Source organism: Pleurodeles waltl, chromosome 6 (assembly GCF_031143425.1).
Source record: "Pleurodeles waltl isolate 20211129_DDA chromosome 6, aPleWal1.hap1.20221129, whole genome shotgun sequence".
Classification (NCBI taxonomy): Eukaryota; Metazoa; Chordata; class Amphibia; order Caudata; family Salamandridae; genus Pleurodeles; species Pleurodeles waltl.
This window is the reverse complement of record NC_090445.1, coordinates 1,662,107,061-1,662,120,739: the sequence shown is the minus strand read 5'-3', so window position 1 is coordinate 1,662,120,739 and position 13,679 is coordinate 1,662,107,061. Positions and strand designations below refer to the sequence as shown.

At 41.8% G+C, this 13,679-nt stretch overlaps 1 protein-coding gene across 1 annotated transcript in view; it reads right to left on the bottom strand.

Annotated features, from left to right (window-relative positions):
• Positions 1–442: 442 nt before the first annotated feature.
• Positions 443–13,679, bottom strand: part of ENTR1 (endosome associated trafficking regulator 1) — a 108,060-nt gene continuing 94,823 nt past the window's right edge. Inside the window, exons 7-8 of the mRNA XM_069241606.1 lie at positions 10,425–10,564; positions 443–4,195 (exon numbers count right to left, since the gene is read on the bottom strand). Of these exons, the coding sequence (XP_069097707.1) occupies positions 4,099–4,195; positions 10,425–10,564 (237 nt within the window). The 3' untranslated portion in view covers positions 443–4,098. The remainder of the gene's footprint in view (positions 4,196–10,424; positions 10,565–13,679) is intronic.

Here is a 13,679-nt window from a genome sequence, read left to right as displayed (position 1 = left end):
TTTAACCTCTAGATGTGTGATTGATTTAGGTTTTTGGAGGGGCTAAAAAGTAACACCTCCTACGTTTTTTTGTGTCAAGAGAGACTACCATTATGTACCAGTTCGGCCCCATTCCCCTTCTCTTTCACCGAGCGCGGTAGATGGACTTTCACCAATGAAATGTATACCACTGACTACTCTGGCATACTGCAATGAGCCGATGCCAGGCTTCTCTGTCTGGCCAATGAGAGGGTCGGGAAACTTATGTAAAAAGGATCACCTGGTCTTCACCCTGGATCTTTATCTGCCACCGGAGTCTAGCTTAAGGCTATATTGTGCCCACCACACAAGGCTATATAGGTGCTCACCACATTGGACAAAGCTACCAACCTAACAAAAACAAAGGAGCCAAATAAAAAAAAAAAAGGATTAACTGTCACTAAGAAGAAGAAACACTCCACTGTTAATCATATAAAAGATACTTTATGAATTGTGTGTCCAGAAATCGTTACATATCGTATTACTAAAATAATTTATTACAGAAGTGCATTATTTTAGATATACATTGGCGACAGCAATAACACATTAAAGTTTTTGATGTTTGTTGCGTACTAGTAACTTACAATTCAAACGTGATTTACCGGTCCAAAAACTGCACCATTTTGGGGTGATGGGTGGGTGAGTTGACACTGCCTACCATATGGATTCCTAAGCCAGGCACTGCGCAAAAACACAGTAAACAGTTCTGAGTAAACCGCCACATAAATATGGACAACAGTGGTGTCTCGTTCACCGTTTGGACTGCAATTCATGATGGAATGCTACATACCACTACTGTGCAGGTTCACAGCAACTCACAGTGTGCAGAGATTGTATACATTATTGAGTTTGGCTTGCAGGCCTCAGAGTGTGCAGAGATTGTATACATTATTGAGTTTGGCTTGCAGGCCTCAGAGTGTGCAGAGATTGTATACCTTATTGAGTTTGGCTTGCAGGCCTCAAAGTGTGCAGAGATTGTATACATTATTGAGTTTGGCTTGCAGGTCTCAGAGTGTGGTATCCTCTACTGCCAGAGGTAAAAAATTCAATCACCGTACATTTCCAGAAGCAAAATAACTGTTCCAGGTGCTGATGTGCCATTTCTATGATAAAGTGATTTGAATAAAATCATGGTAATAAATACTGTAAAGATACTGAAGGTGGCTACATATTTCACTCGAAAAATAAATGTACTCTTTTCAGATGCGAGTCTTCCATAACTTCGAATTTCAAATCTCTGTTGATCCTTTAAGATTTTCGAATTGGTTTGCGAGCACCGTCATCACGCATTCCAAACAATGGAGGGAGGAGGGCTGATAATTACAACGGAGCTGTTGTGATGCATGGTCCAATTAGATTCACAGAAATATAAAGGAAAAGTGGGTGTGGCAATGTCTTTTATAACACTGCAAGGCTATGTCAAGCACTATACAAATATCTGTTAACATAACTATGCCACTGATTGTGGCATTAACACGTGTATAACTATTTGTATTTTAAGAAAGACCATGGGGAGGTGTCGGGAAATACATTGGCCCTCATTCCAAGCTTTCTTCTACTACCTATTAAGGCTGAAATTGTTGATTCTGCCAAATTGGAAGAAAGGTGTGGTCATTCCATGTCTTGTATTCCAGCAGCTGGAATATTTTCTCCACCACCCTGTATCTAACCCATGTGATTAGAGTTTTTCCCTCTGGAAGAAAGACAAGTTATGGGTGCAGACATTATGAGCAGTTGTTCTTTGCTGACTTGCCATTGAGAAGACGAGCATTTTAAAATGTGTTGTTCATTTGGTACAGGGCTTTTCCAGAGTTCCCTTGCGTCAAGTTAGCGAAAAACAGTTCAGCAAGTAGTATCAGTTAAACACTGGAAAATGAAAAATCTGCAAAATGCCTCTGCAGAACACAATTAAGAGAAAGCGCTCACACATATAGAACCAGACATAAAGCATAAATGTTACATATCTGGACATAAGAGCCGGTGACGCCTCTAATCAAAGGGTAATATAGAAGCCAAAAACATTCCTTAAGGCCGCATTGGCGATTAATTAGCTTCAGAACCCCCCCCCCCCCAAAAAAAAAAATATATATATATATATATATACAGATTGGGCACTGTCAGACTTGGACCCATTCATGTGCTTAACATGGAGCCTCCACAATTATTTCTCAGCTATATTTTTCTTATTGTTCGTGGTGTTTGAGATCACTATGTTGTGGAGGGTTGGACAACGCTGGGCTACCATTGCACCCATGTACCAGAACATATTCCATCAGGAGTTTACACCAGTGAAGCATTGCTAACGTCACCTCAACAGCAGTTAGACACAAGGATTCATGGTAGCAACACCCAGCTCCAAATGTTTGACAGCACATTTTTTTCTCTTTGTCCCTGGACAGTGGAACAGCAGGTTTATCCAAAATGCCCAGCGCCGCATCGCTGAAGGTTAGGTCTGCCTCAATGAATTAGAAGAAAGTAAATCTCAAGCACAACGAATTTAGTGAACACACAAAATAAAAAAAAATAAAAAACAGGCACATGGAAATTAAAACATTCATATACACAATTAAAAAAAATGCATCACAAAGCAGCAATGGGAAAAACGTCTGATCGATTAGTAGCATCACAGTTAGTCTGTAAGATGGTGTAAGTGGCGCACTGTGATCAATGAAGTGATTATATAGAATAAGCGGAATCTGTAACAGGAAAGAGAATAATATTGTACCAGAACACAAGTGTGCGGAAAGTTCTGTATTCATCACATTGGTTTCAGGGATTCAATCCCTGATCCCGTCACTGTGTGTAGTTGGGGAAATACCTTTGTCATCAGTGATTCTCGGTTTACTTAACTAATGATGGTGCATGTCTACATTAGATTAAAAAATGTTTTAGCAGTTTTCGTCATTACAATCGAAAATGGTGAAACTTATCACACAATTAATTCCAGAGGTGTTTTCACAAACACAAAACAGCTTTATGCAGTGTCTCTTTCCAATTCTATAGGAAGTGAGTTGTGGAGACATGGTAGAGGTGCGTATACCAGTAGCTGGCTGTGCATGATCCATTGGGCTGCGTTTAAGGAGATCTGAAAGGTTTGAATACCAGAAATAGGTGTAAAAAAACAAACAACAAAAACAAACAAAAAAAAACATAATTGACTTTCTATGAAAGCGAACTATATTTTTTGTCCTTGAGCCATGTCACAAATTCTGAAACTTGTTAGTCCCAAGTGTGAGAGTTACAGCAAAAATGAAATCCGTGCCATCGCAAGGAACGTGCATCCGACTTCCCACAGGCTCAGTTCCTTTTTGAAACATATGCATATTTGGAAAACCAGTTCTCTTTCTTACACGTATTGTTCTCAGAATAAGTCAAATTAGTTTGCTGAAGAAGGCTCAATCTGTAGTTCAGGCAAGGAAATAAAATATATACATTTTATATTTTTGTTTACTGTTCGGACTAAGACACTTTTTTTTTTAACAAATAGACTAAATAAATTGGCTTTCTGCAACGTTTTAACATTTAAAAAATATATTAGCAGAACAACAGAAAATTGCTCTTTTTCCACTTGTGAGAAAAACAATACATCATGATTTAAATTCACGGACCCCCTAAATCAAGTTAGACTTCTATACTTTGAATATCATTATCCTAGTTAAACCTTAGTGAAGGCCCTCCTTCAGAATGCTTCCATGGGTATCAGCAAAAACCCGGAAGCCAACGAACATGGTCCTACAAAACTCGAAGCACACAAACTGTTGCTATCTCAACCACCCAGAGCATTGCTTGATTACAGAGCAAAACTTCAATTCGAGCGTAAAACTTCAATCCAGCCACTAATGTCTCCAACGTGACTATTACTCCCTGAGAAGACCCCGACCTTTTATATTGCTGACCAGCTTCAGTTGTTAATTTTACCCACAACGGACACGTGTGTAGAAAAATATTTCAAAAAATATGTTTTTCCTTTCAACTCAAACTGACAAACATTTTCATTGCATATCTCGAGAAGTGCAGATTTCATTGGCAGTAGTTTAATGATATTACAAACAGTCTTCATTCTGGACAGAGATTTATTGATCATGGGTGGCCTTCTTGTGGCAGTTCCGAAATTTTGTCAATGGATTTCAGGAGCTCTGTCACAAACTTCAGAGATTCTCCTCCCGAGAGCAGTTGTCTAAAATCAGAAACAGGCAAAATAAGGAGGTCTGCAAATGTCACCCGGGATCAGAAAGACATTTCATGAGTAGGGAAAAGACAACAAAGGAGAAATAAAACAAATACAACCGGATATCCTTCAGACTAAATTCGGAAACAAAGACAATTTTCCAGAAAACAATCAATCACTCACTTAAGTTTGAGCTAGTAAATTGGCTAATAAAATGAACACATATCTATGAACTTGGGACATAAACCACAAATAATGCACCACTTTACAGCATACGTAGGGAGGTGAAGTTATGAAGTGCGGACTGGCAGCTGGAGCGCTTTGCTCGGTAGTGAGGCATAAAAAAACAATACCTGGCACAGCAGCACAAGATGCGTATGAAGAAGTAGAAGAACCTATATACATTGCAACAACATATAATTGTGCAATGGTGGGTCAATTCATTAGAGTGAAAGGGGCACAACTCACAACTGGATCCTGATGTAGGTCAAACACGGCTTCAAACTTTTTGCATGCTTCTGGGGGTAACTTCTAGCCTGCTAAATAGTTTTCTCAAGCTCAGAGCACCTATACATTCCCTGGCACCATTCACAATCAGGAGGGGATGAAGGAAACTTCAAGTGTGTGGCAATAGCTTGCTTGGCCAGAAGAAACTCCAGGCTACTGAATGTATGGAAAAATAAAGCACGGCCGGGAGGAGACATTACCTATTCTCCAAAGGGATTTTGGTATAAACACCCTTTGCATATGCTTTATACTGATTTAAGCAGTACCTTACAGAGATCACTACTTGGCTAGCAGCCATTTCTGTTTCTTCAGTCACCATCATCCAGGGGTCCCAAGTCTGCCTCCCAAGCAAACTTCCATTAGTAACCTGCCCAAGGAACAGGATTTGTGATACCTGTAAGGTTTACTTCCTCCCATGATGTGGCGGGCTATGTTCAGGGAGTCTTCTACCTGTTTCCAATTCCCCTCTAACAAATGTCTCAATCGAAGGCATCTGAAGAACTGGGACTTGTGGATGTTTAATTATTTGGTTAATTCTGGGAGGGATATCCTCTGGGTACAATCCTCCCTAAATCCCACCCTAGGTATTCCTAAAGCGTTCCATTGCAGTCTCATTGCAAAAACCCACTCAGTTTGCCCACTTGTTTTAGCCATGACCAATAGCAGAGTGGAGTCTCCTGCGTCAAAGATGCTCTACTCAACTTTGTACAGACAGGATATGACCTCTCAGATGTTCTCTGGCTATGGCCTTGCATGCTTGGAGCCAGCCTTGTACCTCTAGAGTCTGTGATCCCTCACGCCTGTGCTGCACTGAAGTCCTCACCACTACTAATTTAGACAAATCCCTCATTGAAGCTGATCGCCAGAGTGCACACTGCTTGACAAAATACTGCAGAAAAGGGGTCAAGGTGTAAACCTGTGAAAGGCACTCTGTGGGATGGCACATCACCGCTGTAAGCCCATACACCCCCTATAGATACGAATCCCGTGTGGGACTCCATGAGTGGTACACCATATCGTAGCCGGGTACACACTGCAACCCGACCCAAGGTTTTGCAAGGGTTGGAATATCCTACCCAATGAGGAAAAAAAACACAAAGAAGATATAGGCCCTCATTACGACCCAGGCGGTAGGTGGAGAAGGGGCGGTAATACCGCCAACAGGCCAGCAGTAAAAAGAAATGGAATCATGACTATGGCGGTTACCGCCATGGTCGTCCGCCACTTCTCCATTCCGACCGCCAGGGCGGTGACGACCGCTGGGCTGGAGATTTCGGTCTCCAGCCCGGCAGCCATCACAAGACCGCCAACGGTATCAGGACCCTGCATACCGCCATGGACTTCGTGGGGTTTGAAATGCCACAAAATCCATGGCGGTAGGCACTATCAGTGCCAGGGAATTCGTTCCCTGGCACTGATAGGGTTCTCCCCCCCAACCCCTGAGTCCTCCCCCCCACCCATTCCCCAAAGGTGGCAGGACCCCACTCCCAACATGCACATACACGCACCCCTACACGCACACACCCCCAACATGCACATACACCACCACAACACATACCCGCACACATACAACCAGACATGCACACCGACCAACCCGCACACATTTCCCATACACACACCACACCCCCTGCATGCATACACGCACTCACACACCCCCTCTACACACTCACACGCACACCCCCATGCACGCACACAACACCCCCTTACCCCCCTCCCCTAACGGACGATCAACTTACCTTGTCCGTTGTTCCTCCGGGAGGGGACGAGATCCATGGGGGCTGCACCGCCGCCAGCACCCCGTCACCAGAACACCGCCACACCGAATCATGGGATGTGATTCGGTGGGCGGTGTTCTGATGACAGGGTGGTGGAGGTGGAGCAGCCTCCACTTTCCCGCCGACCGCCAGTATGGCTGCTGGCGGCTATCCATCCGAAAAAGGACGGAGGGCTGCCAGCAGTCATAATAAGCTGCGCGGGAGACCGCCTGCACTGGCGGTCTTCAGCACGGCGGTACCTCGGCGGTCTTCAAAAAAGACCACTGAGGTCGTAATGAGGACCATAGTCTCCCACTCCAAATCTGTAACCATCATCGAGGTCAGCAGGAATCTCCACCAACTGAACTGTGCAGCTGTGAGCAGCTTTCACCACTTCTCCATATAGTATGAACTAGAGTGCTCACACACAGCCTAACCTGACATCACCGACTACATATGCATTACTGTGGGGCAGTGCAATACTGATAAAATCAAAAGATACTTAATCAAAAGATACTTAAGGAAACAGTGGATATGTATGCACCACAGCTGTAGGTACAAGCAGACTATGCTTATCTAAACTTTGGATTAAGTCTTGTGAAACTGAAATTCAGATTTTTTTTGTGCTACTACTGAGCGTAGAGGGTGGTGGAAACATTCACTAGATACTGAAATGTGAGATATAGGCTACTTGGTGAATATTATTATAAATAGCTATTCTTTTTTTATAAAAATCAATAAAACTACTTGCACATTCTATTTATTGCTCGTAATGTTCGTATTACCTGGAGTAGATGGTTTACCTCCACATTGAACTCCCAAAAAATCTGGTCAGTTGATATACGGGCAGCTTTATTTAGCCAATTGTGAGGGTTCTTTCCAGGTGGCATTATGTGGGGAGTGGCATGGTGTCCAGAAACGTTTCATTCATGGGCTCCTCCGTTGTGCAATGTACAGGTATTTATAGTACTGAGCAAATGGCTCAATAATATAATAATAATTATTTACTAACTCCTAATTCTCTGCCCTTATAGAAGAGAAGTGGGAATTGTACATTTTCAGCATTTGGGAGCCAGGTCAGCACTGTGCTGAATCTTTCACACCCTGCATGTTGTCAGGCTACATATTCTGTATGAATAGAGTGAACTGGACGCACAAGCCTGGTATGTGCAGCTCGGGCTTCATCAGGAGTTATACTGAGTGTTGGTCTTGTGGGGTGTTCCGAATCCCCCCCTCCCCCGTCCTGCATCTGCTGTTCCGAATGAATTATTTTAAGAGCGAGTATCTGTTTAACCCGGAGTGTGGTTTTAATTCAGATTATGCATATCATCTTTTTGAAGGCATCATATTCCATCAGTGCGTCTCATGTGGATCCCCCCTCTTTTTCCTAAACTAGGGATCTACATTCTCCCAGATCGGGGTTCCACATGGTGGGTCACGCAGAGCTTGTGCGAGCAGTCGTCATGTAGGAACAGCATGAAGATCTCTGCTCCATTCTAAAACAATCACCAGGGAGTGGTGGCCTGATTCACTGTCCCAGGTACTCCGAAAGGAAAGCATACATTCCCTTCCCTGCAGTTCCCAGACACGTCAAGCCAAGTGCCACTGTTGCAGTCCTGTACTACAAATTAGGCATAGCAGATTAAAATCGGGATTTCAGCAATGGGGATGTGGTGGACTGATATAACCCCACATTGTGCACACTACTGTAGTTACCCCACCCAGCGCTCAACATGTACATGTCGTTTTCAGTTTTATGCATTAGACTAGAATTGTCATTCCAAGAATTGTATTTGATTCTAGTCGGTTGCCATGTAATCTGGCGAGCCTCTATAATGACACATCTTCCTTCCGTGTTAATGTGTTGTATGCTTATGACTAGGACTAAAGCAGGTGGTGACCACCATAATGTCTCCCCTAGCAAATGCCAAGAATGTTTTTCTGATTAACTGTCTGTTCCAACTGTACTGGAATTAATTGAGCTATGTCTTGGTCAGATATTATTTGTCTTTGTTTAAAATGTGCATAAATTCTATGTCTTTTGGGGGCAGTATGTCTTTCTCCTTACATTCCATGTCAAAAACCTTTACTTTTCTGGCATTGGCTACGGGGCTGTCAATTTACTGTTTCAGTCTCCCCTTTAGTTAAAATCGCTGTAAGGGTTTCTATGGCTGGGATCCCTGGAGGAAGTGCATTCGTCTTCTAATATGTGAAACACTTGCATTGAGCACAAAATAATCACACCGTATTACTCAATCCCAAATAGCACTGCTTGGTGAACAAATGGTTTGGAGTGTCAGAACAGGTGAGGGTCGAGCTGTGGCTAAAAGGATACCGTCATGGAAACTGTCCGAGTCTTGAGATGGAGAGAAGGGTAGGTGGCACATGACTGTCATAACTCATTTATTTAAGGAGGTGGCTAAAAAGAAATGTTGATATTATGATTGATGGTGAAGTTAGGCGCAGGGCCAGATTTGAGCAAGACGCATTCAAGAAGTATTATCACACAAAAATGAGTTTAAAGTAGGTGATGTGGTCTGCCCCATGTTGCCTGGGTGCATGAGTAAGGTTTGGTAGTCTGGAATGGAGTGACGAGGTGAAGGCAAATGATGTTTGACTGCTGGGACAGCAATGGTAGAAGCTGAACGGAGTGGTGCGGGTAGGAGACTCCAGTAGACAGCATCCTGTCAATTTTATTTTTTTGCTGAGTTGGAATGCAGCTGTATTCTTTATGGATTTTACTGTCGGTTCATAATCAACAATCTATTTTAATTAATGTAACTGGGAAAAGGATTAAAAGAAACACTCTGGCTTTTGTAATTGTAATAGTCTTTATATAGCGCTTACTACCCCTGACGAGGTGTTGAATCGCTTTTCGGAGAGTAGCACGCTACTCCGGAACCCAATAAGAATCAGTGATGGATTAGTATCGGGAAATATGAGTCCGATTTTAGTATTATTATGAGTTAATTTGAGCCGCAGATATGAGAGTTTGTTAGTTAGATTGACTGGAGTGGTGGAGGAGGAAAGAATCCAGAAGTGTTAATTGGGAGTATATGGTAATAGGATTTAGGCTTGGGATGAGTAAAGGGGGATGGAGGAGGAAAGAGTCTGTGGAAGGGGTTAGGGAGATCATAGTAGCAGTGTGAGATAAATGAGGGCGAATTTAGTAGGGTTGTTTGGGAGATCATGGTAGTAAACTGAGGCGTGGCGAGTTAGATGTGGAAGCGGAGGGAAGAGCTTAGGCAGAGTTATTTAGGAGATGAAAGTAGTAGAATGGATTTTGGATGAGTCAGAGTGGGAATGGAGGATAGATCGATAGAGACATGACATATGATGATGGGTAGATAAGTGTGATATAAGATGAGAGCAGGAATTCATAGATATCTAGTATATAACAACCCACCCAGGAGCCATGCAGTGACCCACGAACATGCCAAGCACAGAACAACATACACACATATATATACAAACACACACACACACACACACACACACACATGCATATACACACATATATGTACATACAGTAAATATTTAGAACCATGGGTAAATATACTTAGTTAAACAGGTTTAAAGAGTTTCTCTGGCTTTGACGATCTTTTGGTAGATGGCTTTCTGACTTCATTAATATTCAGTTTCCTGTCACATGAAACACCTAGCTTTTCAAACTCCAATCTTCCTGGACATGGAACCAGTGGTGAACATGGACTTATATATATATTTGCACGAAGGTAGAGCTCGGATGGTTCTGTGATAAAGCGAATGCAAACCTAACATTAACTAATTGAGGGGTTGCATCTGTTTGCCTATGAAAGTAAGCAAACGGTGCACCTAACGCAGACGGCTGGTAGAGTTGTCACCAGAAAGAATAATACCTACACGTTCCTGCAGCCAATCAACGAATATTTAGATTACTGCCAACAATCATTAAGGATAACAAGGTATATGATGTGATATAGAGTTACTGGACTTACTTTATGGAATACTGTGCATCATAAATCACCTTGTGAAGGCTCTCCAATGCCAACTGTGCGTTTTTTCTGGCAGCATGAAGACTGGCGTTCTCCATGTGGCGAAGGGCTGCGTTCTCAGCCTGGTACTTTGCTAACTGGCCCTGTAAAGACAATATTATTATATCATAAAACAACAGCCATACCTCTGTTTGTTTGTTTTTGGGCTTTGTGTACATGCAGGAAGTGAAACACAGTTGTTGAGGATTAGAAAAGGTGTAAAGAAAATCTTCTCTCGAGATACAAAAAATACAAGAAAATGAATTGCAGTGAACTACCAAAGAGTTTCAGTGACTCTAACAAGCCCATGAGCCTGCAAACAATAACCCTATAATTGTAGATTAGCTTAGAAGCTAGTCATCAGAAAGACAGGTCACAGGTATGCTTCGTCTTGGCACCAACATTTTCTCATTTCCCAAACAGGTTGATGTGGGACTGTCCTCTGGAAGAAGTTTCAAACTATTTTTTTCTAGCTTCTCCTGGTTTAATGAATGAGAACATCCTATTCTTACTTCTTTGCCTGAGAGAAGCTTTATAATAAAATAGACGCTATTCAACAGGGTACAATATGACAATATCTCTACTATCCTTTATTGTAATATTTTTGACTGTCTCAGGTTATTGTTCGTTGGCATACAGTACACATCCTGTGGTGACAAGGAACCTAGGGCTGAAGGCCATTAAAAGAGAAATTCCCAGCACTGGTAGCGGACTAACAGATGTCCAAGGATGTTTAATCAAGTTTCACTTTAAGACAACATTCTAGCTCAAGATTAGATTGTACTAAAAAGGTATACAACGTCCTGCTAGCTCAGATGCATTGCAAGTTTATAAATGTAGTAAAAGTGAAATAATCCAGTCTTCAATGGGATACATAGGACGGTACGTAGGAGGTGTTTCACTGCCAGATAGTGACACAGATGCAGGTGAAAACATATTTATAAACACATGGAGGAGTATCAGAGAAAAACACTTTTCTGGTAGTGTTGCTTTCCTACCATGATTCTTGAGAATAGTTTGGTACATCAAACTACTATTCCTGTAGGTCTCTGAAGGACTGGAATGTCATTCATGATATGGATGCCCCAGGGAGAACATTATGAATGCTAGATCTGGTGTTTCACCTAACTAATGTATCCACTCCAGTGATCAGCATTTAACCTCAGTCACGGGTTCGAATCATGGTGGATCCACTCTGCCCTTCATCCTTCAGAAGTCGATAAAATTAGTTGGGTAACATCAGTTATTCAGCAACAAGTGCCTCATAGGTGAGGGAATGTTCTGTTCAGAAATACATATGTGAGATTTTTGACAATTTAGTTTCTGAAGTTGTATAGTTTTTAAGGTTCATAAATGGCAAAAGCCCCTTAAATATCTTAGAGACTGGGAGTATTTTAATAATAATAAATTTGGGGATGTGCCCATTTGCGTTAAAGGATACAGAAAGAAGCCCATGCAAATCTCAAGCAAGTCATAGGTTATTGAGAAAATATTAAGAACATTTCCTTCAGCTTAGTAGGAAAGGGAGACGGTGGCGGGAAGGCAAGTCTGAGACATTACTGCAATTCAATTACTGCTCTAAGGAAGGCTATTGGTGCGGCACTCTACACTGGTGTGCCGGTGCAAGACATCTGCTGTGCAGCTACACGTTCACGAAGCACTACTGCCTGGACAAGAACGCAGCAGCCGACTCAGCAGTGTGGGTGGCAGTCCTCCACAACTTGTTGCAGCAAAGGTGAGTTTACTTCCTGCTTAGTAATAACTAGTATGCACTGATTTAAGCATGTGACTATATGAAAGATCCAATGGCGGAGAAGAAGAAGGTTACTTACCTGTAAATCTTGCTCTCCGATTTTGGTGTCTTTCATACATTCATATTCAATCCTCCTTCATCCTAGGTGAGGGTCATTTGTAATGTACCCTACTCACACGTAGTGCTAAGAAGTCTGAGCTATGATGGCCTCTAGGGGGAGTAGTAAAACGTAGCACTGCCACCTCATTTGCTGAAACTTGGAATGAGGCGGATGTGCTACTAAACAAACACTGTTGTTGAAGCATATGGCCATTTTCACCCTGTTGACTGCTAATTAAAGTTACCGGGGATTTCCCAGCCGGACAATGGGGAATGATTCAAGCATGTGAATATGAAGATCGAATGGTGGAGAACTTTATTAACTGCCATCTTTATGAGATTCCAAAGCTTACAGCAGCTATGAAATTCATGAACAGACATACACTAACATTTAAAAAAAAATCTCGCACTCTCTCTCTCTCTCTCTCTCTCTCTCTCTCTCTCTCTCTCTCTATATATATATATATATATATATATATATATATATATATATATATATATATATATATTTATTATATATATTTTTTTTAATACACACACATACATATAGATATACTTCATATCACCCCATTCTTTAGTAACGACATGCAAGGTGAAACATTTCTTGTGTTTGTGAAGGTACACTCAGTCATGCACACACAAAATACCTTTATAAATGTTGGAATATGTTGGTTTTTAATCTTCCAGGTCATCATCTCCACACTAAGGGACACAGCCAATTTTTAGGTGTAAGTTTACCCACACTAATTATTATTTTTTACATTATGTATGACAAGCTCACTTGCAGACCTCTTGATGACTAATGGGGTAGATTAGGTGAAGCAGGTCCTTGTGAAATGCCATTGATCTGCTTAGGGACAGAATAGGCGTGAAACATGTTGACCATTGGATTTAGCACTCTATGAATCATGATTTTTCCCGAGATCTGCGTCTTGTGTTTTCAATCTTTGACAGATACCACTGGAATAAAATGTACGCATACGGGATCCAAAGTCAATTTAACAGTAATTTGATACAAATCTACACTAACTCTGAAACGCACAAGTTATCACAACTGGGCCACTTTACCAACAGGCAAGATACTAAATCCTGGAAAGTTCCCCTTCAAGGGGCACGTTGGGCATTGCTGCACTGGCCCAAAAAGGAGCAAAGCCTGATGATGAAGCATGAGGTCATTGGTGGGTGAAGGCTTGTGCTCCTAAAGTGAGCTACCTTTGATGACCAAGACGGATCCAGTACTTCAATATAGGTTGGTTTCCCAAGATTGCTTTGGAAAGACACACCTTTTTGTTATTTTTAAGTTTGTAATAGATCATATCTAATTTCTGGAAACCAACAAAGAAAAGAGAAAATAAAATCCACCTCAG